General features: G+C 42.7%; 2 protein-coding genes and 1 long non-coding RNA gene across 7 annotated transcripts; 2 read left to right on the top strand and 1 right to left on the bottom strand.

Annotated features, from left to right (window-relative positions):
• Nucleotides 1–2585: 2585 nt before the first annotated feature.
• LOC144709477 (uncharacterized) lies at nt 2586–12490 on the top strand. 3 transcript variants are annotated; one of them, XM_078583045.1, is made up of 3 exons: nt 2586–2953; nt 3032–3446; nt 12212–12490. In XM_078583045.1, the coding sequence occupies exons 1-2, from the start codon at nt 2778–2780 to the stop codon at nt 3174–3176; spliced, it is 321 nt and encodes a 106-aa protein (XP_078439171.1). In that variant the 5' UTR covers nt 2586–2777; the 3' UTR covers nt 3177–3446; nt 12212–12490. The 3 variants fall into 3 exon arrangements, with proteins under 3 accessions (XP_078439171.1, XP_078439170.1, XP_078439169.1); XM_078583044.1 differs by lacking the exon at nt 12212–12490 and adding an exon at nt 5121–5260; XM_078583043.1 differs by lacking the exon at nt 12212–12490 and adding an exon at nt 3748–4158.
• Nucleotides 5310–9835, bottom strand: LOC144709476 (lipase 1). The gene is made up of 9 exons (XM_078583042.1): nt 9640–9835; nt 9104–9196; nt 8210–8350; nt 7962–8072; nt 7516–7659; nt 7373–7413; nt 7200–7276; nt 6977–7072; nt 5310–5791 (listed from the first exon to the last, which is right to left on the bottom strand). The coding sequence occupies exons 1-9, from the start codon at nt 9802–9804 to the stop codon at nt 5451–5453; spliced, it is 1209 nt and encodes a 402-aa protein (XP_078439168.1). The 5' UTR covers nt 9805–9835; the 3' UTR covers nt 5310–5450.
• A 7039-nt stretch (nt 12491–19529) lies between the features above and the next one.
• On the top strand, nt 19530–24135 carry LOC144709521 (uncharacterized). 3 transcript variants are annotated; one of them, XR_013583050.1, is made up of 3 exons: nt 19571–23002; nt 23190–23334; nt 23767–24135. It is a non-coding gene; the product is annotated as an uncharacterized LOC144709521 (long non-coding RNA). The 3 variants fall into 3 exon arrangements; XR_013583049.1 differs by having other exon boundaries at nt 19585–19621; nt 20502–23334; XR_013583048.1 differs by having other exon boundaries at nt 19530–23334.
• The last annotated feature ends 1143 nt before the right edge of the window (nt 24136–25278 follow it).

The following is a 25278-nucleotide window of genomic DNA, read 5'->3' on the forward strand; positions in this document are numbered from 1 at the left end:
GCCCCTTGTGGAAAAATACCAATTACCAAAGGCTGCTAGAGAAAGCTATTGCATGAATCATACAAGACCTCGTATTGCATTTGTGATTGAGCAATGAAGCATATTTATGAACAGCCCACAAAGCCACATTATGATTTAGCTTACAAGGTATTGACCTTACATATAGTTATCCTAAGGGAGTATAAGTAGCGGTGTATACTAATGCTGACTGGGTACGCTCAAGCATTAAAAGAAGACCTACAACTAGCTATTACTCATTCATAGAATAAGAAACAATCAGAAATTTTATTATATATTCTTAAGGTCAGTTTTTGGGCATTGGTCAAGTTAATTAAGCAAATTTTATGGATAAAAAGGTATCCTCAAAGAACTTGGAAGAAAACAACACAAGAAAAGATTTGTGCATAGATATATGAAAATAACCATCAAAATTTCATGTTACTTTGTTATGGGAAATATCCTCATCGATTGATATTTCACAAATATCCTCAGTAATGAATTTTTCTTTGCGACAGAAAAAAGCGTAATGAGAGGAAAAAACATTGAGTCATGGAGAAAATTGGGCAGCTAAGCTAATAGGTGATATCAAATGATTGTTGAGGTCATTCTTCAAGAAGCTTCTTGGCAAGCTAGGATTAAAATTACCTATTCACTTGTGTCATGTGGGTTGTATCCAAAGCTAAGAACAAAGCTTGCATAAAAAAAATGCCTGCCTCAACGTTTGGGCAGGAATGTTGAGCAACCTTTGCTTGTGTAGCAGATGTCTCCTTGGACAGTTTTAGATTGTTTGGGGGTTAAGGAGAGAGAGTAGAGCTTTTCCATTAACATCAATCACACATGTTATTATCATGAACGTGATTACATCCGAGGCCGTTAACATTAAATGGAGGAAGACTAGGGATGATACCGAATTAACAAGCTGGGGAACAATGCGTGTTGTTGGATAGGCGCACTACTGCACCTTGAGCCGGCAGTGCCCTCGCTCGCCCCTACGAGAACCGTAGCCACAAGCGTGCCCCCACAGGGTGCCACGCACCTGTATATTCATAAATTTTGGCACATCTACTAGTCGAATGTACCACATGTCTCGAGGCCCATACACCACACCCCTATGCTCGGGCCTAACATTGGCGTTCCTCGCACCATCTTCACCAGCGCTGGCACCTCTACTGCTCAGGCCACATTAGCACTGCCATGTTGGGCACCAAAAGCTTTGGTGTCGCACGCCGTAACACTACCCCCAGGGATGCCCCATGTCCCACAACCATCTCTGCACCCTCTCTATGCCATGCCTTAGTATCGTGGCGGAATGTCTGCAACGCCGTGTCCCGCACACGTTACGCCTGTGGCCTATGCTAGCAGCTTGTGCAGGCTGGACGCGTGCCGCGCTTAGTGCACCCACTCACGGCAGTCTGCACATGCACCACCTGTGTCTTGCCGCACAGTCTGCACATGTGCAGTGCATAACGCTCGCGCTTCCTCGGCCACCATCACGGGTAATACCCATGGCATGCGCACGCAGCCTGCCCTCATCTACCATGCTTTCACGTCGATGAGCAAGAGCACCTAGAGGGTATCGGCTTTTAAGATCAGGGTCGAGCATCACCATCCATGATGCGTGCGGTGTCCACGCCACAAACTCAGTCTCCTATTACGAGTCCAAGTATGTGGGGTCTGTCCTCAATAGTTAGCACAAATGCCTTTATGCAGGAACGCCGTCTACTTTGGGGCCGTACAACAAGTTTGAGGGCGCAGCCAGCAAGAGACCCTCCTCATGTTTATTTTTATCATATTGCATCATTTTGTTTATCTTTTACCCAACTCATTTTGTTATTAGGCCTCGTAAGTTTATGGCCAACATTGCAACCATACTAGCTAAAATAGAATGATTCAGCCTAGCTTGGCCCCATCAAGGCAAGGGAATAGATAGTAGTGCCTAGATATACAAACATATAGTGGAAAATTGCAGTGGAGCCAAGATAGTACGATGTTCAAATTATCATGAGGATCTAACCTAGACATGGTTGTTTTGTTCTTTTGTTTAAAACACAACCCAAAAATTCGCACAAAGGAACCGTACAGGGGCTTGTTCTTTGTTCTGCTCTCTTTCTGTGCGAAAATTAGAACAGAAGTTCGAACAATTCACACAATCCTAACAAAATTCACAAGATTCACAACAAAATTCGCACTATCCAAACAAAATCCGCAAACATTGTAAAATTAGCTCAATTCGAATAAAATTTTACGAATATAAAATTTGCACAATTCGAACAAAATTCTAAAATTTGAACAAAATTTATACAATTCCCACATTTTGCCGGCAGTGGGTCTCCCATCGGAGAGTTTGAATGTGACAAACCGCTTTCTCCTCGGTAGACATGGTCCAAACTGTGCGAGCGACCCCCGCTTCTGCCGGTCATGTGCGGTGCGATTGTGCGGTGCGGTAACTTCGCTGTGTGCTGTGCGGTGCGATTGTGCTGTGCGATTGTGCGGTGTTGTGCGATTGTGCTGTAACTTCGCTGTTGTGCGAAACCCCCTCCTTCTGCCGGTCGGCCCCCTTCTAGTTGCCCCCTCTAGTGCTTCCTCCGGTCCCGCCCCTGGCCTCCCCCGCTAGCCCGTGCCCCCGCCCCCCGCGCCCCCCACCACCCGGCCACCTGCGCCCCCCTTTCCCCGGCCGCCCGCGCCCACCCTACCCCCTCCCCGCTCCCACCGGCAGCCTCGCCTTCCTACTCGCCGCCGACGACCGTGCACAACCATGTCTACCTCGAGGGCAGGGGATGAAGCCATCAAGCACTAGGCAGCCCAACAATGGCGGACGACGCGGCAGCCCTGCAATGGCGCAGGCCTTCTGCTGCTTCTTTCGCGCCATCCTCAGCTTCCTCCTCTCCCGCTTCTTCGGCTTCTTCCGCATCCTCGGCTTCTCAGATTCCTCGTCGTTTTCCATCGCCTGGAGGTCAGAATGCGGCTTCACGTCCTCAGGGGACTGATTTTTGCCCTAAATCTTCCCTGATTCTTGATTTCACGGGCGTAGCCTGAAAGAGCAGCTCCTCAGGATCACCCGGGAAAAGAAGATGGAGGGAATCGTGATGTTCGCCTACGATAGCAATGTTCACAGCCAGGAGATGTACTCGCTGGAATTCTCCTCCATTCTGCGGCTGCGTCGGCCGCCATTGTAGGGCCTGCCTGCAACTAGTCTGGAGAGCTGCATGGTTCGCACATCTTTGATTCCACGGATTACGAGAGGAACCGTGCTTCCTATATTGGTTATTGGGGATTCGTATTGCCGATGGAGCTTGAGTGGGCGGGGTTTGTGATGAATGCGAAGTTCTTGTGGAACGACTCAAGAGACATTTCTCGCTGGATTCAAGATCTGAACTTGATCGAGAAAAACGCCGAATGTTGATCGAACCCAAGGAAGCTCGTGCGGATAGCAAGTTCCCAATCAGGTGTGTTCTTCTATTCGTTTTTTTTTCTTCCAATCTCCCCGGGCTATTTGATTGCGATGATATTGCTTCCTAACTTCTGTTCTTCGTTCTGGAGTATCGTTTTTATTTTTAAGTTCGTTTGTCAGTTTTTTGTTTCAATCTCACTGAGTTGTTTGGAACGGAGGGAACTGCTTTCTGTTTTCTGTTCTCGATCATGGATTCTCTTTTTTCTTTCAAATTCGTCTGGTCTGTTCCTCACATTAGTTTTTTTCCCATGTTTATCGAATTTCATTCGAACTGCCCGACCACGCCACCCTCTCAGCTTCTTCCCGAAGCACCACCCCCGCTCCTAGCACACCACCGATGACCGCCACACGCCACTGCCGCTGCGTCCGCCGCTGGGGCGGCCGTAGCAGCAGCCCTGCCGGGGCCTCCGGGACCGCAAAGCCCAGCGGGAAGCTGTTCCCACCGCCCAGCCCAGGAAGCCAAACCCGGGGTAGGGGCTGCCTTGCCGGCGCCTGGCCCGGCGGCGGCAGGGGGGGCAAGGACGAGCGCCGTCACCTCAGGGAGAAGCATGGTCCGTCATCCGTGACGGACATTTCGTCACGTCACTCGTCCAGAGAATCCCGTCACAGTCACGTCACTGTTATCCATATTTATGATATTCATTTTTTGTTACTATTATCCATTTCGTCCGTAGCATATAAATATTTTTAATTTTGGATGGCGATCACATGTCCATGTTGTGGTCACCAATCCTGATACTGCTCTCACCCGAGCACGCTTAACTTTAGATTCTAATGGGATCCGGCCCAATGCATTTGAGGTTCCCAAGGCTTTTTGGGTTAGCACGGAATCCAGAGGCCCCGGTCAAGGAATGTTGGGACGAAGCTTGGGTCCCTATGTTTACAGAAGCTTTATCAGAGCTGCGGTTTGGGGAGCTGATGGAGCTGCAAGAGTCACTGTTACCCTTCAGACCGATAGTTGATTCCCAGGACGGTTGGATATGGCGGGGGTCGTCCTTCTCGGTGAAAGATGCATATTTGAAAATCCGAGGAGCAGTTCGGGACGACGAGACGACAAGTAAGGCCTGCCATATGTTGATGATGCGCAAAGTCCCCCTTAAAGTGCGACTGTTCAGCTGGTTGTTGAGGCGTCGAAGGCATGTCACACGAGTCTACCGACGGAAATGGTCCCCTGCGGCTCCCACTGGCTGCCCTATGTGTAACAGGGGAGAGGAAAATTGCTCCCACCTGTTCTTCACATGTCAATTTGCACAGGGCGTTTGGGCATTGCAGCAATTGCCGGGGGTTGGATACCTCCTCAGACGAGGCCTTTTAAGCTTCAGTTTCTGACGGAAGACACGGAAGCCGACTTGATGGAGGACGCTTCCTCGCGGTACTCTGGACGATATGGATACATCGAAATGAGGTGGTGTTTAACGAGAGACCGGCTTCAGTAGAGAATGCCGTTCATGATGTGGAGGCGCTTAAGTCATTTTGGGGTGGAGGGAGAGGATAGCCTTTTTTGAGTATGATTGTACATCGTTTGTACACAATTTTTATCGTTAATGATAGCACGTAGGCCACCGGTTCGGGGTGGTCTTCTTTATTATTCAAAAAAAAAACTTGATTTCTCATGATAATGCTGCAAACTCCAGATTTAATCTTATGAAGTAAGGTTTTCCACTTGCAGGTGGTCCATTGACACACCTCAAGAGATAAGGGGCACCATGGCCTGACAAGGTTAAGGGCACCATGGACCATCAATCAAGGTCTGGGGGGGAAGTCACACCGTAGTCCCCATCGAAAGAGGAGGCGGTGAGACAAACAAATGCTACAAACAAATGGAAGGACCAGAGTCTCTGCATGTAATACATGAAACTTTGGGTAAGCTTCCTTATTAACGTACATGTTTTTTACATGGCTTACTTATCCTGAAAAATCTCTTTTCTCGCCCACACATCCACATTCATACACACACGCGCATGGCTCGAACGGAGTTATGAACTGATCATTTCTACATTCATCTGGACAAATACAATGAACTTGGCTCTTGTTGGGAGTGAGAGAGGGAGAAGCGCATAAGGTCTTCATAGACGTCACTGCGCGCATTGACCCCGTAGATAAAGTCAATGTGGGCATAGGAGTTCAGATAAATGGTCTCGGGTTCGGCGCGGAGAGATTGGATCATGCAGCGAACGTCAATGGGGTCAGCGAGAGCATCTTTGCCACCATAGGCGACCCATACAGGCAGTGATTTGGGGATGGCAGTCAGGTCATACTCTGGGGGCTTGCTCTGCATGTAATGCTTCAGGTTTCCCCACAACCCATAGTCATACTTGGCAAATGTCCCCTTCCGGATCACTGTAGTATCCCAGCCATGTTAGAGAGAGACATGGTAGATAAACCCAAATAGGAGATACATGATGATTTTATTTATATGATCGGAGTAAGATTATAGTGCAGGGACAAGGACGGGACAGTTTTATTGTCCCAGGACGAAAAAAATCGTCCCGTCCACAAGGTTGGACGATAATCGGGACAGAAATTCATCTCGAGACCTCCGTACGGTACGGTTTTCGTCCACTCGGACGAAAAAACCGTCCCGTCTGAGTCCCTGCACTGATTCCGGACGTTGGACGGCACGATCTTCGTCCCGTCCTGACCATCGTCCATGTCCTGGACAATCCAGAACTATAATAGGGCAGGGAGGCATAAGGGAAGGTTTTTTGTCCCAGGACAAAAAAATCGTCCCGTCTGCGAGGTTGGACGAAAATCGGGACAGAAATTCGTCCCAAGACCTCTGGGCGGGACGGTTTTTGTCCACTCGAATGAAAAAACCATCCCGTCTGGTCGTCTCGGACGAAGAAACCGTCCCGTACGCGTCCCTGCACTGATTCCGGACGTCAGACAGGATGATCTTCGTCCCGGACGATCTGAAAATATAAGTAAGATAGAAAGAGGAAGAGACGATACTAATGGGTTGATGGGTAGGTTTCTATATTTATGGTGAGAGAGAGATAGAGATAGAGATAGAGATAACTGAAAATGTGAATGATAGTCAGTCGTTCACTTGTAATGGGAAGATACCATTCTTAGGGAGATTCTTGATGGGTAAGTGGCATTCTTTATGAAATTGTAGCTGTGGTAGGCAGAGAGATAGAAGGAGACATGGTAACAGGTGTTGGCGAGGTATCAATCTGGTCATGCTCATTCGTCAGTGAGACATTAAGAAGAAAAAGAGGAAATGAGAGGGTCACTGCCTCACTCGTGATGGGTAGGTGCCACTCTTGCTTAAAAAATTTCATGGTGATAGGTTGGTGGCATTCTTAATGAAGTCATTTGTTGTAGCAGCGATAGCCGGAGAACAGAGATGCATGAGCTTTTTCGCAATGGGTAGGCTTCAATCTTATGGAGTTGGGACATGGTAAAACAAAGAGTTCAAGGCTGGTAGGGCGAGAGAAAGTGAGAGATTTAGATGGAGTCAATAGTGAATTCATGGAGAATAGATGCAGTAAGAGATCATATGAAGAAGGAAGTAGGACAAACTTTGGAAGAGATGACGAATGTTCCTTGCGGAAGACGGATGTGGCTCATACTTGAGATAATACTCCACACGTGAATCATTGAAGCAGCAATTTTTTCCTGTCATCACAACAAGTGACTCTTTGATTTCTGTTTCCGTCTTTTCCATGTTAATTACCAACATTAAAATGTCGAAAAATTGACTGAAAATTCATGGATTAGATGAGTGGCATGGAATCAAAGAAACCTGTGATAGAGGACAGGAAGCTTCCGCAGTCCACAACACCATCACACAAGAGGTCCAATAAACGGATCCCGATGTCGCTGTCATAAATTAACAGGAAGAGTATAAAAAAATAAAAATCTAAAAACCAACTGCATTAAATTGTAGTATGACATGCGAGGAAATAGGAGACAAACTTTCGGAAGTTAAGCTCATGGACACCCATTGTAAGAAGCACCTGCCCCATATGACAGAAATATTATATTGTCATCAATCTCCCTTTTGTTTTTGCTTCGATGATTTTCATCATTTCCCATTTAATCATTTGAACACCACAAACCTGATCAAGGTGCATTTCTACGGCTCTGAGCACCAGTTGCGAACTGATATGGTTCAAGTAAGCTATCGGGGAAAGGAGCGCGGCGCGATCAACCATGTCTACTATCTCTGGCTTAGTCAGCGCAGCTAACCCCATAATTGTTCCCTGTCAAACATGGAAAATATTTGGTCATGGAAGATGATGAGAAACACCAAAGAGTGTTTGATCTTATCCAATCTGATCATCATTATCAGAATTGATCGATCTATCTAATAACCACTACGATCCAATCCGGTTGCTGATCCCTGTTGCAGTAGATCTGATTTGGATTGATTGACTAAATCGACCGAATCTTTCTGAACTAGATCCAATTGATAAGATCAATCAAATCGCAATCAGTGCAGAGAGATCCGATCCGATTCGATCTTTCTGACCATTACTTCAGGTTAAAGGAGATGATTGCCAACCTGAGAGTGTCCGACAAAAAGGATTTTTGAATTTGTGACCGAATATACAAACTTTAGCATACACTTCAAGTCATACTCTGTGAGATCTTGCCAGCTCCACTCCCAGAAAGCCTAAATGTCAGGTCAGGATAAGGATGAAGAATCAGGTTCAAGAGAATCGACTATGGTTAGGACTTAACGAATATTGAAATATAAAATTTCAATTTTGGTTTTCAATGAGAAGATTTTAATAATCATTACGGTGATACCCTTTCTCTCACAGACAAGTTAACATGCCCGTGGCTCCAATGTGTTCCACGTACGTTGCCAACCCATACATCAAAACCTTGATCAGCAAAGATAAAGCCAAGTGATTGTTCAGGAGGATTCAGAAACCACGTGTCCCCTCCCTGTGAAATAAGTTGAAGTCAGCATATTTCAGGCAAGTGATAACCTCTGAAAAAAAAGAAACAGATCTATTTAAATAAAACACTTCCGACTTCCAGGGACAAACGACAAATCAGTAAGGGTAAAAGAACCAATATTTACATAGAGGAAGATTATGGGAAAATAATTTTCCCATAATTTTTGCATCTTTTTTGGCTTTCAGGCAACAGGAACCAGGACTATTGATTTTGACATTTTCCATCTTGTTGATCAGTTTATATTTTCCTCAAATGCGAAGATGATTCTGGACCACTTCAAAGAACCTCAGATTCCAAAATTCAATGAGCTATGAGAACGTGCATCTAATTGAGGATGGCTCTAAGCTCTGTTCTTGAAGTAAATGTCTGTTTCCTCGTATGCTCAGCTGTTTTTATTCATGCTGGAAGATTCATCTTTATTTGTTTACAAAACGTAGAAGTTAAACTTATTTCCGTAAGCAAACATCAAAGAACTTCAAATTCTCAAATTCAAGTGCATTTAGTTGAAGATGCAAAACGTCCGTTTCCCGGGAGATTCGGCATAATTCAATTGGTCTGATTCAGGTTGTCATGGTCCAAGCAGGACTAGAATTTCAACTGGACTTTCAAAATGAGACACGTGAGAAAGAAAAGAGCTAAAATCCAAAATCCCAAACCACAAATACAAAAAATCCTGAAGTTATGAGTGAGGAGGGGGAGGAATAGCAATAAATACCCTGAAAACCAACATATCACTACCTGAAATAGACCATGCTGGAGAAAAACAGGGCGAGAGGACTCCGATTTTTTGATGCGTTGAACAGCCAAAAGAAATCCATCCTCCGTCTGTACCTGATAGCGATAATCAAAAAAAAAATTAGCACACCCTGGAGTGAAATCGAAGAATTTATTTGAAGAAAAGATGTTAGGTATCTTATTTCACCATGGAGAATTTTTAGTTCCTGCAGGCCAAACAATTTTTAATATGCGTCAGAAAGAATCATTGAAACATGAATTGATATCATTTGTGGCGATATGAGATATGGTCCACACAAAAGTTTCCGCTATTACACCAGAATTGGTATTATCCAATCAAACGTGTTACTAGATAAACAGACCGAGGTAGGGAGGATTTATCGTATCGAAGTGTGTTAATGATGATGTGCACAAATGACACGTAAAACGCGGTAGGTGAAGGAAGAACGATCAACAGAGGTGCGGAGGCAATTCAGAATTCGACGCCGAACAAGATGGAGAATTCAGAATTCAGAAATAAAATTTAAATTTCTTCGTACCACGTGCTCTGTGCAGGAGTAACCGAGAGGGCGAATCAATTGATCGCAGAAGCCACCCTCGGTAGCCGGCGGCCGATGACTGATCTCCTTTTCTGCAAATGATTTCCCCAAGAAGAGAATCGCTAAAATCAAGCGCTGCAAAGAGGATGTCGAACACCTCGTCATTATTCACTCAAGGAAAAAATGGGAGGACAATGGAAAGCGTCTGAATGTATAATATAAGTTTCAGGACTCCGCATTCGTCATAATAACTAATAATTAAAATGTGAAGGAGAATATAATAAATATATATCCTTACAATTTCTTTGTAGACTGAGAAGATGGGGATGATGATTGTCGATGACAAATGTGGGACATAGGGGACTAACGACAATGGGAATGAGGATTTTCATTTACTGCCGAACTCAGATGACGAGGGTGAGACAAGAGTCGAAAGTGGGACGACAACAGCCGACAACTTGGACGACAACCATGGACGACAGGGACGACACGTGACGTTGCACATTAGATGACTGTCACCAATGGAGATGGCTAACGTGGATAATTGAGATGACAAATGACGATGACAGGATGATGGCCAACTCTAGCATGGATGGTGATGACAACAATGGCGGCAGCCACTGCTAACAACATAAACGATGACAGTTGACAATGTGAGAAGACGATCACTGACAAGGGGGATGATGACTGTCACTGATAGAGACGAAGATCATGGTCGGTGACTGGTGACTCCTTTGACGGTACGGTTTTGGACGGGATGGGAACGTGGACGAAAAAAAACAGGACGGGATGAACGTTGGGCAGGAAGATTTAGAAGAAACTCAAAAAATTGGGACAGAGCACGAGGTAAATCATCTATGTCCGGGACAATCCAGAACTATACTGGTGACCATCACTGAGGATGGGAGCCACGAGCGTCAACGATGCGGATGATCACATCTGACGATGGAAGCGATGATGGGCCATTGATTGTCAGTAATCGCCAATGACACAGAAGACTACCGATGGTGGCATGGACGCCAACGCTTCGACATCGGACGCGCCGCCACCATCAACTGAAGTTAACATCTCCTCTACGGACACAACACCGCAGTCAACCGAAGTCAACACCGCCGCCACGGACACGCCGCAACCGGCGTTACGCACGTCTCCACGAATGCTCACTCCTTCGCGCATCATGACACGTCGCCAACGGCAGATCAACAACTGCCCCTTGGCGTGACACGAAGCACGTTTTTCGTCTTTAATTTTTCGTCGCTAATTCCTCGTCATTTTCTCTTTCCTCCACGGCCTTTATATATAGGCCATTGTTTCAAGAAATAGTTAGGCAGTCATTATTTAAGAATTGAGTTTTTGTTTTAACTCTTCTTGGAGGACTCCCAACCTCCCCTATTCCCTCTAACCCTAGCCGTTGTCGTCGTCGCCGCCGCCGCCGCCGCTGTCACTTTTCGTCGCCGGTCTACCACTCCCTCGCCCCCTCTACCTCTCATCCTTCCTTCTCTTCCACCTCCCTTCTTCCCTTCCATTCTCTCTCTCTCTTTCTCTCTCTCGCGCGCCTCCCAGGGTTGCCCTAGGGCTCCCCTGCTTACCCCTTCAGGGCCGCCCGCTCCTAGGCTGCCTGCTTGGCCACCCAAGGACTGCCCAAGCCGCCCCAGCCAGGGCCGCCCAGGACTGCCTCCAGGCCGCCCCTACCAGGGTCTCCCAGGTCGCCCAGGCCGCCCAACCAGGGCCGCCTAGGGCCGCCCCCAGGCCGCCCGCTTGGGCCGCCCAAAGGCCGCCCAGACCGCCCCTACCAGGGCCGCCCAGGCCGTCCCAACCAGGGCTGCCCAAGGTCGCCCCCTGGCCGCCCGCTTGGGCCGCCCAAGGACTGCCCAAGCCGCCCCTGCCAGAACCGCCCAAGCGAACCGCCCAAGGCCGCCCTAGGTTGCACGCTTGGGGCCACCCAAGGACTGCCCAGGGTTGCCCCAAGGTCACCCCAAGGCCGCCCGACCGGGACCGCCCCAGACCACCCCGGCGCGCGCTTGTGCCACCGACGCCGGTCATCGTCGACGCCGTTCGACGCTTCAAGCCGCGCGCGCTCCGCGCGCTCTGGGTGCGCTGCACGCCCTTCGCGCTCTCCGCGCTCGCGTAGGCGCTCCGCACGCTCAGCGCCCATGCGCGCTGCTCCGCGCGCTCCGTGCGCTCCACGCACCCTACGCGCGCAAAGCCTCTTCACGCACTACGGTGCCGAGGTACGCCTGAACTCTTTGGTGAGGAAGTGTTCCTCGTCCAGGATTCCGCGTGACTTCTCTACCGCCATCAGATTTGATTTGGTTTCGATTTCTCAAAATCTCTCTATTTCGTGAGTTCTCTCGTGACGTGAATTTGGATATTGATTTTGGTGCTTCGGCATCGTCGTAGTGGGTGAAGACAGTACTCCCGCCCTCGACGAGGATCGGAGCTGCACCGCCAGCTTTCATCGGTTTTTAAGTTATGAATTCGATCGCGTGATTTCTGTGGTCTGTTTTATCCCTCCCAAACCCAGTCCATTCACTGCCTTCCACCCATCCTTATCATTTCTCTGTCCCTCCAGTCGTCCATTTCCTAGTCGTCCTACATCAACCGATGGCCGCCAAGGAAATGGACAGTGACTGCCGAGGATGGGAAGGAATGATGACCGTCAAGGATGGGAATGACGACCATCGAAGACGGGGATGACAAACACTGTGAACAGGAATGACAATTGTCGAGGAAAAGGTGATGGGGACCATCTAGCATCGAAGACCAGTGTCAGCTAGCTCATGCAGCATATTCTGAAGGAGAGACCCAGCCATCACTTGTGTGCACCCAAACTCTTTTTTGTCCAGTTATCTTTTCTCCCTTTTTTACCTATCAAATCTTGTTTCGCCTCAAAAGGTAAGGTAAAACCATAGAAACTTTTAATTAATAAAATTATTAATACTTATTCTTAATGAACTTCTCTTTCAAAATAGGAAAAAGGCGTGGTGCGTGAATGGATGTGCGATATGTTAATATAATATGGATCATGGTTCATGTTTCTAACCATGAAATAACCTTTAAACTCATCTAGTCGCATGCATAAAATGTTTTTGGACCATTAAACTTATCAATACTGATTCACAGGCTAGAGTGTCACATGCGTTAGATCTACATATATTGGTGAATATACTTAGATTTTTAAATAGTACTTTTATAGCCTTGGTCCTATAAGAAGAAGATGACAATGCAAGTTCAAAGAACTCAATGAATACCCTTCTATTCTTCTAGAGAAAAGGTTATTTGCATAAGCTGGAGAAAAAAGTCTACTACTCTTGCATTTTTGAATTTGATCAATGGGTAGCACCAAGGAAACTTGTTAATACCAATTCACTTTATATGATTTATTATGAAAAATGATAATAACAATAAGTAAAAAAATTTAATTCATTATGAGTCAATGTCAGCCGTCATCACATACCCACTCTATCTGTCAGTAACTGCATCTACAAAGATATACCTTTCTCACATGATTTTCGCCACAAATGATCACTCACTTAAAAAGAAATTGACATCAATTTTATGAAACATCAATGGCCATAATGAAAATTCATCAAACTCATTTTAATTCGCATATCTTCCTTTTCAGGTGGATTGTTTTTGTTCCACCAGGTGCTTGCTCTTTCTCAGCATTCAAAATTGGATTGAGTTTAATCTAAATTAATAGATCTCATTTTGTTGTGAAATACATATTGCCCATTACATTTCATGAAAATAAATTTGGTGCTTTATGCTTTGCATATCTTTTTCTTACTCATTCTCTCTCTCCATATCTATATCTTTCCGATTCTCTCCCTCCCGCTCTCGATATCTGATATCCTTTTCCATCTCACTGATGGATATTTTGTGGCAATAATCTAATCACAGTTTCATGTCATGTTTCAGTTCATTTGGAAACATATTTTTTCAATTTTATTCTGGTGTGATGTTGTTAATGAAAACCCTAAATATGTGCAGTGACTTAGTGAATTATGACGAGATCATAATACAGTGGTCACCGGTTTCTAAATGTGTATTCAGAATATTCATATTTGAATGATAATTGAGAAGGATGTTGGCTATCTTGAAAGAAATAGTTTAATGAATTGAGCCATATGACTCAAGGAATTGTATAAACTGGGGTTAAATATATTGTTTAAGGCTTCTAATTTATATAGCGATATTTATAATATTCATTAAGAGCATAGAGCACGGATCAAGTCCATAGAGAACAAGTATTGAATGAGTGAAATTTAAATTTTGTTTTAATTTATTTTGGATTTATATTTATTTTAGTGAAGGATAATTCAAAATATGTCCGGAAGGTCAGAAAATATTATTAATATTTAACCTAAAAAGTAATATCATATAAATAAATGTGAGAAATTTGATGGGAAGTTATAACTGAAATACAAATGAATTATAATTAAATATATTTTTCTGGTGATTCGTCAAGCGTGGTGGCAGCTGATGACTGTGGATGTGGTGGAGTGGAGCGAACAAAAGAAATACCATTGTTTACGCCACCTAGTGGGGGGGGGGGGTGCGACTGAAGAAAATTTTATTGTGTCTGCCGCAGAAACGAAGGCGCATATGCAGAACAACAAACAAAGTTAGGGTGGCCAATGTGACGGTGAAAACCTAGGTTACCGGAAATGATAAACTAGGAAAAAAGGACAAAGACGTGAGTTTAAAAAAAGATCATACTAACCTCGTCATCACGCGGCCAACGTGCCTGAGTGGTGCCTTTTGTTCATGTATCATTATCTGAAGTTCTACATATTCCCACTCCTATTCTTCTATTTTGGTTATACCATTTTCTTCTACATATTCCCTATATTCTCTTTCTTGGTAGTTGTATTCCTCTTCTTCTATTTTCTCCTCTCTCTCGATCGCTCCCTCTCCCTCTCTCTCGATCACTCCCTCTTCCTCTCTCTCTCTCTCGATCGTTCCCTCTCTTCTTCCTCTCTCTCGATCGCTCCCTCTCCCTCTCTCTATTTCTGTCGATCGCTCCTTCTCCTTCTCTCTATCTCTATATATATGTATATATCACTGATGTAACATGACTCGATGAGTTCGTCGGTCAGACAACACCACAGTGAGTAAACTATAGATAATGTGACAGATGAGTGGTGCAAATTTTAAAACAGCGAATAGTATTCAATTACCACCGTATAAGATAATAAGACCGGAAGCGTGCCAACTGCCAAGAAAAGAACTAGGGATACAAAGGCTCCAAATGACCCACAGGACAACTCGGACGCGAACGAAGATGAGGTGATCAATCACTGCCCGTATATGTTAGAACCTTTGTCGAAGACGATTCTAAACCGACACCAAGAACGGAGAAAATGCTCTTTCAAAATGGATGTGGCTAATCCTAAGTAAAGAAATCTCTCCGGCAGAGGAACGATGTTTTCGGCACTGAAGGAAATAATTAAGCTAAAAATTAAAGGGAGACGATGGAGAGGATCTTGACCTGGTTTTATCTTGTCTTCCACGTTCCTCAATGCCCAGGAGATCGACGACGGAAAAGTGCTCCAGCAATGCGTATCAGAACTGATGAAAGGCCTTTGGAATTCAATATAATAATAGACGATCCTCAAGAAGTTCCAACTGATTTGAAGCCACGAGATGTTGACAGACGAGAATTGACCAAATATAAGTGCATCAGATCGGTCAACACGTCCCCCTTAGAGGACAAATGAAGCACCCATTCAGGCAGAACCCAATCAGTTTGAAGGTTCCACCGATCGGCAAAGAATGATCGGCAAAGAATGATCGGCAAAGAAATGTTGACAGCTCTTCAAATTAGCGGGGAGGTTGGTTTCCCCGGAGTCGAATGGTAATAGCAATCGTCACGATTAATTTAAAGAGCTGTCCCATTCCACGTTCAAGTAAATATTTTCCTCCGCCGATAATCTATGATTTTGGCGTTGAGAAGCCAGACTATGCAGAAGAGGTTTTTACCCAACGGGAAGGCAATCGTTCACAGCAAACTCAGAGACTTTCATCAATTCAAGGAGGACCAGAATACCCAATTTCAATGTACTGCCGCCAACGTCAATTTGACCATAGAATGGCTACACCACCAGGTACCCTTGACATAACAATCCTGGCATTGAGAAAGACGGCCCGCAGAAGGTCACGATAGAGGAGAAGAACAGAGGCTGACCGCTCTTTGTTGACGAAAAGAGGCCGTCAACACTTCTTCTATCCTCGAGTCTTCTTTCGATGTTCTCAATCACGCAGATGCAATGGATCATTAGGGGAATGGTCCAATTGAGAGACCTTCCCCTAGTGGGCCAATTTAAACAAGTTACACCATGAAATAAAACTAGGCCTAAACAGGTGGCTCATTAAATGTCCTTACACACAAAGAAATACGTAAAATAAACTGCATAAATTACCGATCGATCGTCAAGCCGTGTACTTGAAGGTCGATTTCTTTGCGTTGGCTCGGGCGTCACGTCGCGGTTGCTGGGGGCTTGAATAGGAGCTTCTCGATAGTCCATCAATCACTCCCTCTTCCTGTCTCTCTCGATCGTTCCCTCTCCTTCTCCCTCTCCCTCTCTCTCGATCACTCCCTCTTCCTCTCTCTCTATCGTTCCCTCACGTTATCCCTCTCTCATAGTCGTTCCCTCTCCCTCTCTTTCTCTCAATCGCTCCCTCTTCCTCTCTCTCTCTCTCAATCGTTCCCTCTCCTTCTCCCTTTCTCCCTGTCTCTCTCTCGATCACTCCCTCTCCTCTATCAATCACTCCCTCTCCTTCTCCCTTCCTCCCTCTATCTCTCTCTCTCTCTTGGTCACTCCCTCTCCTTCTCCCTTCCTCCCTATCTCTCTCTCAATCACTCACTCTCCTTCTCCCTCCCTCCCTCCATCTCTCTCTCTCTCTCTCTCTCTCTCTCTCTCTCTCTCTCTCTCTCTCTCTCTCTCTCTCGATCGATCACTCCCTCTTCCTCTCTCTCGATCATTACCTCCCCCACTCTCTCTCTATATCCATCTACTTTGTCGTCCATTCATCCGTTATCTGTTCTGTATTCTGTAACGGACGAATAACAGAACAGATAACGATGACAGCCTTGTGACGATGAAGAAACAGTGACAAATGACGAAATGGACGAAACAACATTCCATGGACGGATAAAGGAAGGGAAGTCTGTTCAGTCTCGTTCCGTCCGTACATTTTTGTCCCACAGCTCTATTGTCCTGTTCTCTCATTGACTTGCTCTACCTGTTGGTCTCTTTTTCTCCTGATCTCTCTCTCTCTCTCCGGATCTCTCTTCTCTCTCTCTTCTCTCTAAATCTGTCCTCCCTCCCTCTAGTTTACAAACCACTCAAGTCCAATTTACAAACCATTCAAGGTAGTAATCGCCCAAACCATATCTGTCCGGTATTCAGTATCGGGCAACTGATATCCGATATCCAGGAAAAAATGGGACGGGGCTGGATATCGGATATCGGTCGATATCCGTCTAGAAGGGGTTAGACGAATATCGGTATCGGATATTAGGGGGGTGAGGACGAAAAGGGTATCGGATACCGGATATCGGTTTTTTGATATCCGAATGTCGGAGACGGATACTGGATGCCGGATATCGGTTTTCGATATCCGAATATCGGAACCGGTATCCAGATATCGGAACAGGTATCGACAGTGAAAAACACATTTTAAATATCAAGCTATGACTTACGTAAATAATAATCAAATGGTTTTATTCTGTTTGAATCTCAGTTAATATATAGAGTTTAAAATTTTTATTTTCTTCCGTATGGGATAACAGGAGTCGAAGTTCAATGTAAACTCAGAATCTCGTTATCCCACATGGAAGAATTTAGAAATCTTTCTTTGTATTTATTAAATGAATCTGACATTACATTAAATGGTAAAATTATATTATAATCCATATTCGCTATTTTTATTGGCCCTTATATTAAGTCATTATTTAACATGTTATCACAACGTCCAATAAATAGAAGCAAAAATTTATATATTCTTCGATATGGGATAAAGGGATTCGGAGTTTAACACCAAACCCCAATCCAGTTATCCCATATGGAAAAAAATAAAAATGTGTGGCTATATATATTAAATGTGATGAATTAATTCTTAAAAAGTTCTCTCATAACTCTCTTGCCCACGATAAATCGATCTAATCGTTGAATAATAATCAACTAATAATATTTTAAATATACTTTCGATGTGGATATCGAAAACCGATATCCGATGTCGTCATCCTCCCCCCCCGAGATGGAGACGGATGCCGACATCGAGATGGATATCGGTATTGGATATCGGCACTGTAGCAACCGATATCCGACATCTGGATAGCGGAATGAACGGATACCGGAAAATTGACTTTCCGGTATACGATACGGAATTCGTTCCGATACCGTCATCCGGTACCGGTATTGGGACGGGCAAACGCTAATTCAAGGCCAATATCCACCCAATTAGGCCTAGTGTGGCCCCAATAAGGACATTGTATCCACCAGACAGCTGGAGTCTTTTTGGTTAGATCTTCTTTTGTATCGACTAAATAAAGGTCTATCATCTGCTAATTACAGACCCACTTTGCCCCCATAAAGGCCAGATAAATGCCTAAAAGTTCCAATATTTGACTATATAAATAAATAAACAATTTCCCTAATCAAAGCCTACCAAGTACAGGCCCTTTATAGGCCAAGTTTTCCATGAATGTTTATCGCACTGTTGCATACAGATCTAAATTTTCAGCTGCCATCATTCTTGACTGAAATTTCCAAGAGATTTTCATTACTAGCAAATAAATGGCTTTTTCATACTGGCATGAGTATTTATCTCTCTGTGCCGTTGACTACCATCATTTTTGAGTGAAAATCAGTCCTAGTAAAGAAATAAATAGAGAGGGAGACGTGTAAAATAGATTAAGAAAGGACCACAGAGATGAAGAGACAGATAGAAACACGACGTGAGAGTCAGTCAGATTGAAATAGAAAGACAGCGTGAGAGAGCGAGATTGAGAGAGAAAAGAGAGACGGAGCGTGAGAAGAGAGAGAGATTAAGAAAGAAGCAGAGAGAGCGAGCGAGAGAGAGATTAACAGAGGAATAGAGAGAGAGAGAGAGATTAAGAGGAAGAAGCAGAGAGAGAGAGAGACGGTGAGAAGGAGAGAGAGATTAAGAAAGAAGAGAGAGAAGGATCGCAAGAGAGAGATTAACAGAGAAATAGAGAGAGGGAAAGAGCGTGAGTGAGGAATTAAAAAACGAGCGAGAGAGAGAGATTAACAGAGAAATAGAGAGAGAAAGTGTGAGTGAAAGAGATTAAAAGAGAAATAGAGCGAGAGAGCGTGAGATTAAGAGACATTAACTCTCACGGTCTCTCTCTATTTTTTATTTTTATTTTATTTTTTGGAGAGGGAGAGAACGTGAAATTAAGAGAGATTAAAAGAGATTAAAAGAGATTAAGAGATAGATGGAGAGATTAAGAGATAAATAGAGAGAGCGAGAAAGACACGCTCCGTCGCACTGCTCCCGTCATTGCCCCCGCGGCTGATTCCTCGTCGCGAGCGTAAGAAATTGCCGCATTTATAGGGAAGAAAAGAGAGAGGCGAAATCCCTTCCTCAATATATTTATGGTGTCCGGAGTTAGTAGAGTTACAACGATCTGGGATTGAAGGCATGGTTATAAAAAGATCCATTGCGAGTTTCCGAGACACAAAAAAAAAGATCCGTTGTGAAGTTTCCGAAAGACAAAAATAGATCCGTTGTGTTTATGTGGCTAACCAGAGTTGAGGGGTGTTGGGTTAACAGTTTCTTGAGAAACGATCCTGGCCGTTTAGGTGTTTCTATTTTGGTACATGGGGTACGTGTTCCGATCCCATTGAGCCTAGCCTACCGATCCGGCTGAATAAGTACATGGAACCGTATTCCATGCGAATATTACCATTCCCTTCCTCACTTGCTATCTGGAGCTTCTGCCATTCTCAAGGTCGAGCTTGATTTTGTTTGTTGATATTGTTTTCATCGCTACTCATTTTCAACGATAGCTTATTTTCTCTGTGAGTTTCATAATTTCTTAATCGTCCGTTGCTCGGATTTTAGCGACTTGCGGGTTTACCGACATAGTTTTAAGTTTTGATTGTGAGTAGCTCTCTATCTTATAATCATAACATGCAAGAGCTGGAAGGAAAATAGATGACGACTTGCGGTCGTTATAGTCCATAACTTATAATTATAGTCTATTGATGTCGCCGGAACCTGTATTCAAAGGTTGCAAGTTCTGCCCGTCTGCTGCCAGAATGCCAGAAGTTCCGCCGGAACACCAGTCGTTGATTGTTTAAAATACAAATTCTCACATAATCTTATGCGATTTGTTGATTGTTGGTTAGTTGATTGTGTGTGTGGGGGGTGGGGTCATGCGATTTGGGGCTGGTGTGATTGTCGCCCGGTTTTATTGGAGAAGGGAAAGTCTTGCGTCTCTCCAACGTGCTTCCTGATTTTATTATTTTTTTTAAGAAATGCTTCCTGATTTCGAAGAACAACGTTAATGGAAAGGGGATTCAAGAAAAGTAAATTATGATGTCACAGGAACATGTAGATAGTTATTCATAAGGGTGTTTCGTGCGATTTGGCCTGGTTTTGGGTGGGAACGAGAGAATATTGTTTCTCTCCAAGGTACTTTCAAGTTGTGAAATACAATGTCATGTGAAGATGGATTCAAGTTCACTGCCTCAGACATTAACTTTTGGGAGACTCTGAGACAACTAAAACTTGGTTCCATAATTTAGAGACAACAAATAAACGGACCTTAGATTCACTAGAAAATTTTACCACCTATCAGCAACTGTGATCTTATCTTTTTCTTTTAGATTGCCTTTCTTTTAGTAACCCGGATATCAAGGGGAAACAAGCAGAAAAAAGCACAAGTATTAAAGGAGAAACTATTGTCATTTCATAAGCTGAAGGAGCGAAAGGAATCCAGGTTTGCATATATTTGATATTGTCGCACTAGGTACAGATGCAAGCTGGGGACGAGAAAACACCAATGCATGAGGTCGAAAGTTTTTAATTCTATGCATCAATTCAAAATTTGGAGGGGAAGTAATTTGTGTAAGAGATTGAATTGTTTCCAAATTTTCCTTCACCATTTGTTTTTCGAAAAAAAATTCCTTCACTAATTTAATCAAACCCCGCCTTGGAGAGTTCATTTACTTTATGCCTTAGAAGCATGTGTATAGAAGTTAGGCTCTTGCAGCGGATCGAATGCACCTCTCAATGGTATGAGCCATGGGTCTAGACTCACTGGTTAAGCTTCTAAGTGGTGAAGATATCTGGTAGGCTGAGGAACAGACATGAAAATCAAAGGGTTGAAGTACTATTTTCCTAGGTTGAGTGCTGAGTGAACAACCTCATCATACCACCTTCTGTTATCAAATCTGCTTAGTTGTTTTGGATCTCCATTAAGTGGAATCTTACTTGGGGTAAGGGTGGTCATTTCTTCAAGTCTTGAGCACAGAATCACTTTTCCTTGAACTATCTAATGCCAAAATTTGAAACACATCCTTACCATCTCCATCTCACCCCCGACTACCCACATGTACCGTCATATATTGTATAGGAACCCATCTTGAACCCATTGCCCTATTACTTAAGATATGCCCAACTCCCAAGAAATTCTTTCCTCCCTCTCTGTTATCATTTTTTTATTCTTTTCCTCTTTCTTCTATTCTTCTCCATCATTCATTTTTGGCAGTTAACACCAGCTATTCTCTCTTTGAATTGGGATGATCTTTTATCAGTTTTTAGTTATCTATCATCCCTTGCTATTTTGGGAGACATGTCCTTCATGTCAGGGATATTATTTTTGTGAGGCTTACTTTGTTTTAGTTGGGATGATTGTTTTTATTCTTTTTCATTTGACCCCTTTAAAAAAAGCAAAAAAAGCAAAAAGCAAAAAAGTAAAAAAACAAGCGAGCAAAAAAAGCAAGCAAGCAAACAAAAAGAAAAAAAAAAGCAAGAAAGCTGATAAGCAAAAAAGTAAGAGAGAAAGAAAAAAAACAAAAAGAAAAAAAATTGATTGGGGCTCGTGGTAAATTTTTTATAATTTCTCCAAGGACATCAAGATTATGTGTTCATCAACATCTTCCCTTGTCTGATCTTGTCCACGTCTTCATCGCTTACTTTGAAATTATTTCTGCATCATTGACAATGCCGTATCATCTTCATATCGTTCTTTACCCCTTCTTTGTATTCTTCTATCTTGGGAGTTGGCTATTTTAAGTAATACGCGTCCTTTGTTCATCTTTTATTTCTTGTTATCCACCTATTACCCCTCTCTCGTGCCATTCCGCCTTTCTCTTCTCTCTTTACCCATAGAGACCTACTATTGTATCCTCACCACCTTGTATTCTTGATACACATTTGATATTTTGTGCTTGAAAGAGAGGAGAAGAATGGCCATCCTTTACTTTCAGGTAGGAGGAAGGTTAGTGGGGAACCCCGAACACTAATTAGCCACCATGTGTGAGAGAGTGACCTAGAGAGGGAGAAATGTTTGATCATCTCCTGGATTATAGTATCATACCCTGCGAGAAGTAGGCTTCACTCCTCATGACCACCAGCTCTTTCTAAAACCTCAAGGGAGTTGATCATGGATGTTCTAGTATCTCATGGAGATATTCATACTTGGAGGTGCAGTTGGTATTTCTAACACTTCATACTCATGCATTTAGGTTCCTAAGGTAAGTGGACAATCCAAGGAAAATTCGAGGGCATTGCTAAGGGAATAGCAGTGATTAAGCTGATGGGTCTGAAAACACACTAAATAATACATTTATCTCATGATTTTTTTTATATTTAATTAAGAACATGAAGCTCAAAATATTCTTCCGACCGCAGCCCTTCATTGTTGGGAAACGTTTAATGATTGGGTATAATGTCGAAAAAAGATTCGCCTTTATTTGTTTATTATTTATTTGCATATCATGTAGCCTGACATCATCAGCAGTTTAGCTTGTAAAATTTCAGATCTTAGGCCATAAATGAGAAGAAATGGAAGCCATTGACAGGTATCATCCAATGCCAAAAACTCTTACTTTCCACAAAATTTAAATGCTGGATGTCATTGTAAATGATGTGGATAATGATAGAGTGAAAAAGTAGAGTAAGAGTGGAAGGGTCGAGGAGGGAAAAAATAAAAAAATTTGAGGGAAGTAGCGGTAAAGAACTGGAGGAGAGAGCAAGGGAGAGAGGAAGAGGGAGAGAAAGATGGAAAAAGAGGATGTGATATGGCCAGGGGAAGCTTCTCTGCACCAAGATGGGTTTCACTCTTGAGCAAAGTTCTGGTGTGTCCTCCATGAAGGGTCTTAAGGTTAGGCTTTCTATATTTTATTTTTCAAGTTTTTAGTGATCTATCTCAATCGACAGGGAGGACGGACCTTGGCAATTCTATCTACCATGTATTGTTGTTTCCTTCAAGTTTATAATGGAAATGCTCCACGTTTCATGCTTGTACTTGCCTTATCCTTGTGAGTGTGAATTTTTTTGTGAAATTTCAGGTGTGACATGCCATGAAAGGCTGGGGACCATGGGTGACGTTGAAAATAAGGGTGACATAAAATGGACAAAGGACAGCCTGTTGACATCAGAACCAGTTCTACTCTTGCGCCTAATTCTATTGTGTGGGCCATGAAGCTCCATAAGGTTTCATCTTAGAAATATTTACTTAAATTTCCAGCATATGACCTAATTGTGACATATATAAATAATGAAATTTAATGTATCAAATTAGTTTATCTTTACGGTTTTTTAAATGAAAAAATTATCTAGTTCTTTCTATGTCCATAAATCAAAAAGTTTTATTTGCTAAATATTATTGTGAAAATATTTTTTCCTTTGCTCACAAATATTTGAGTTTGTTGTAAGAATAGTTTTTCAAACAGCTGTATTGTTAGAAAATATTTGAAATTTATTATTTAATAAATGAAATATCTAGTTTATTTATTATAATTATTTTTCTTATTTTTTCTCAGTCCTAGTTTATCTCGTACCATGTAATATTTCTTTCAAAAAAAAAAAATTGTGATATCCTGATTATTTTTAGGATATGAAACTTTTTATTATTGTTCTATGCAGTATAAATGTTGATAAACGCCTTCCACGGACTTACCACTCAAAGAAACGAAGAGCCGACTCTGATACACGTGCGGGCTGACTCGCACGTGTATATATTTGAATAAAGTGGCGGGAATTCAAGATCTCAGAGTGGGCGGGAGCGATCTATAAATAGAAGCACTAGGGAACGGAAAGACAGGAGAAATGGACTTCTTGACCAAGACCTGGAGATTCTCCACGACTCCCGCCGATCCGGCCGAGTTTCCCTCCGTCTTCGACGGAGTCTACCACGCTACGTTCTTCTCATCTTCAATCTTGTTCTTTCTGTTGTCAGTTACTCTCATTGGGATTCTCGGAATTGGAATGCTAGAATCGGAGATTTTCTGTTCATCGAGTTAGATATCACTTCGATATTGGATTAATAGCAGGAGCCTATCAAATGTCATCTCTCTTCTAGGAACTAAGTATTTTCTCTTAACTATCCCAAAATCATGAATACATGAAGCTTTGTTTTTGCATAATTCAATGAAATTCAAATGTTCTGTTTGATTATAAACATTGTGATGACTAATTTCATCCATTGATTAATTAATTTGTTCAAAAATCTGTATACAAATCTTTTATTCTTATTTTAAAAGAGACTACGTTTATCTCCGTACTTTTCTTCTTACAGATTCCATTTTAGACTTCAGACTATTTATTTATTTTAAAATTGAAAATTTTTATTTGTCATGGTTTAGTTTTGTCAATGTAAAATATTTGTTTGCGTACTGGTGGTTGTTTACTTGTGAAAGAGGCTTCAAATATGAAATTTACTTTATAATTCTCATTCTTCTAAATACTGTATTTCAAAATAGTATTGTTCCGTTATGTTAAATGTTTTCCTTGTTTTCAAAAAGAAAAATGTTAAATGTTTCCTGAATACTAATATTTGCTAGTTTATTATGCAGTAAACGTTTCTTTCTTTCTGTTCGAGAGATTCAGTATTTGCTCTCTCATGATTTTCATTCTTTTTGCTGGGCTAATTTAATTTTTTGGTGTCAAAACTTTTTCTTTTAATTTTGGAGTTCAAGTTTATCTTAGAAATTTCCCGTTTTACTCTTAATGCTATTTTCATCTTTTATAGATATTTAAGATTTAATTTAGGTCGTTTTTCAGGTGTCAAGACGGAATGTTTGTTTCCATACAGCATGTAGTTTACCTTTTTATTTAATTGTGCCAAACTGAGATTTTAATCATAACTGTGGTCAAAGTTAATTTTTTGTAAGTCGTTTAGAGTCTGAGTTTGTCTCCTCAACTTTACTCTTTGGTATTCGGTTACACGTTTAATTTTATTTTATCTTATTATTTGTAACGTTATTTATTTGTTGTTGTCCATGTGGGTTCAGTTCTGTATAAGAAAAATGTCTCGATTTTATTTCTGACTACTTTATTTTTAAAAAATAGTGTTTGGTGAAGTAACTGCACTAATATTTGTAATAGAAAGGTTCCTTCTTTCAGGTATTTCATTTTAGTCTTGTAGTACATTCCATA

Source organism: Wolffia australiana, chromosome 11 (assembly GCF_029677425.1).
Source record: "Wolffia australiana isolate 7733 chromosome 11, ASM2967742v1".
NCBI classification, from domain to species: domain Eukaryota; kingdom Viridiplantae; phylum Streptophyta; class Magnoliopsida; order Alismatales; family Araceae; genus Wolffia; species Wolffia australiana.

Bases quoted from the DNA above. Each gene is read 5' to 3' on its own strand.
- LOC144709477 (XM_078583045.1), top strand. From the start codon at position 2,778: ATGAAGCCATCAAGCACTAGGCAGCCCAACAATGGCGGACGACGCGGC. The intron at 2,954-3,031 runs GTCAGAATGCGG...TCACGGGCGTAG, and splicing joins TCGTTTTCCATCGCCTGGAG to CCTGAAAGAGCAGCTCCTCA.
- LOC144709476 (XM_078583042.1), bottom strand. From the start codon at position 9,804: ATGACGAGGTGTTCGACATCCTCTTTGCAGCGCTTGATTTTAGCGATT. The intron at 8,351-9,103 runs GTAGTGATATGT...CTTATTTCACAG, and splicing joins TCCAGCATGGTCTATTTCAG to GGAGGGGACACGTGGTTTCT. The intron at 7,277-7,372 runs GTTTGTCTCCTA...AATTTATGACAG, and splicing joins CATGAGCTTAACTTCCGAAA to CGACATCGGGATCCGTTTAT.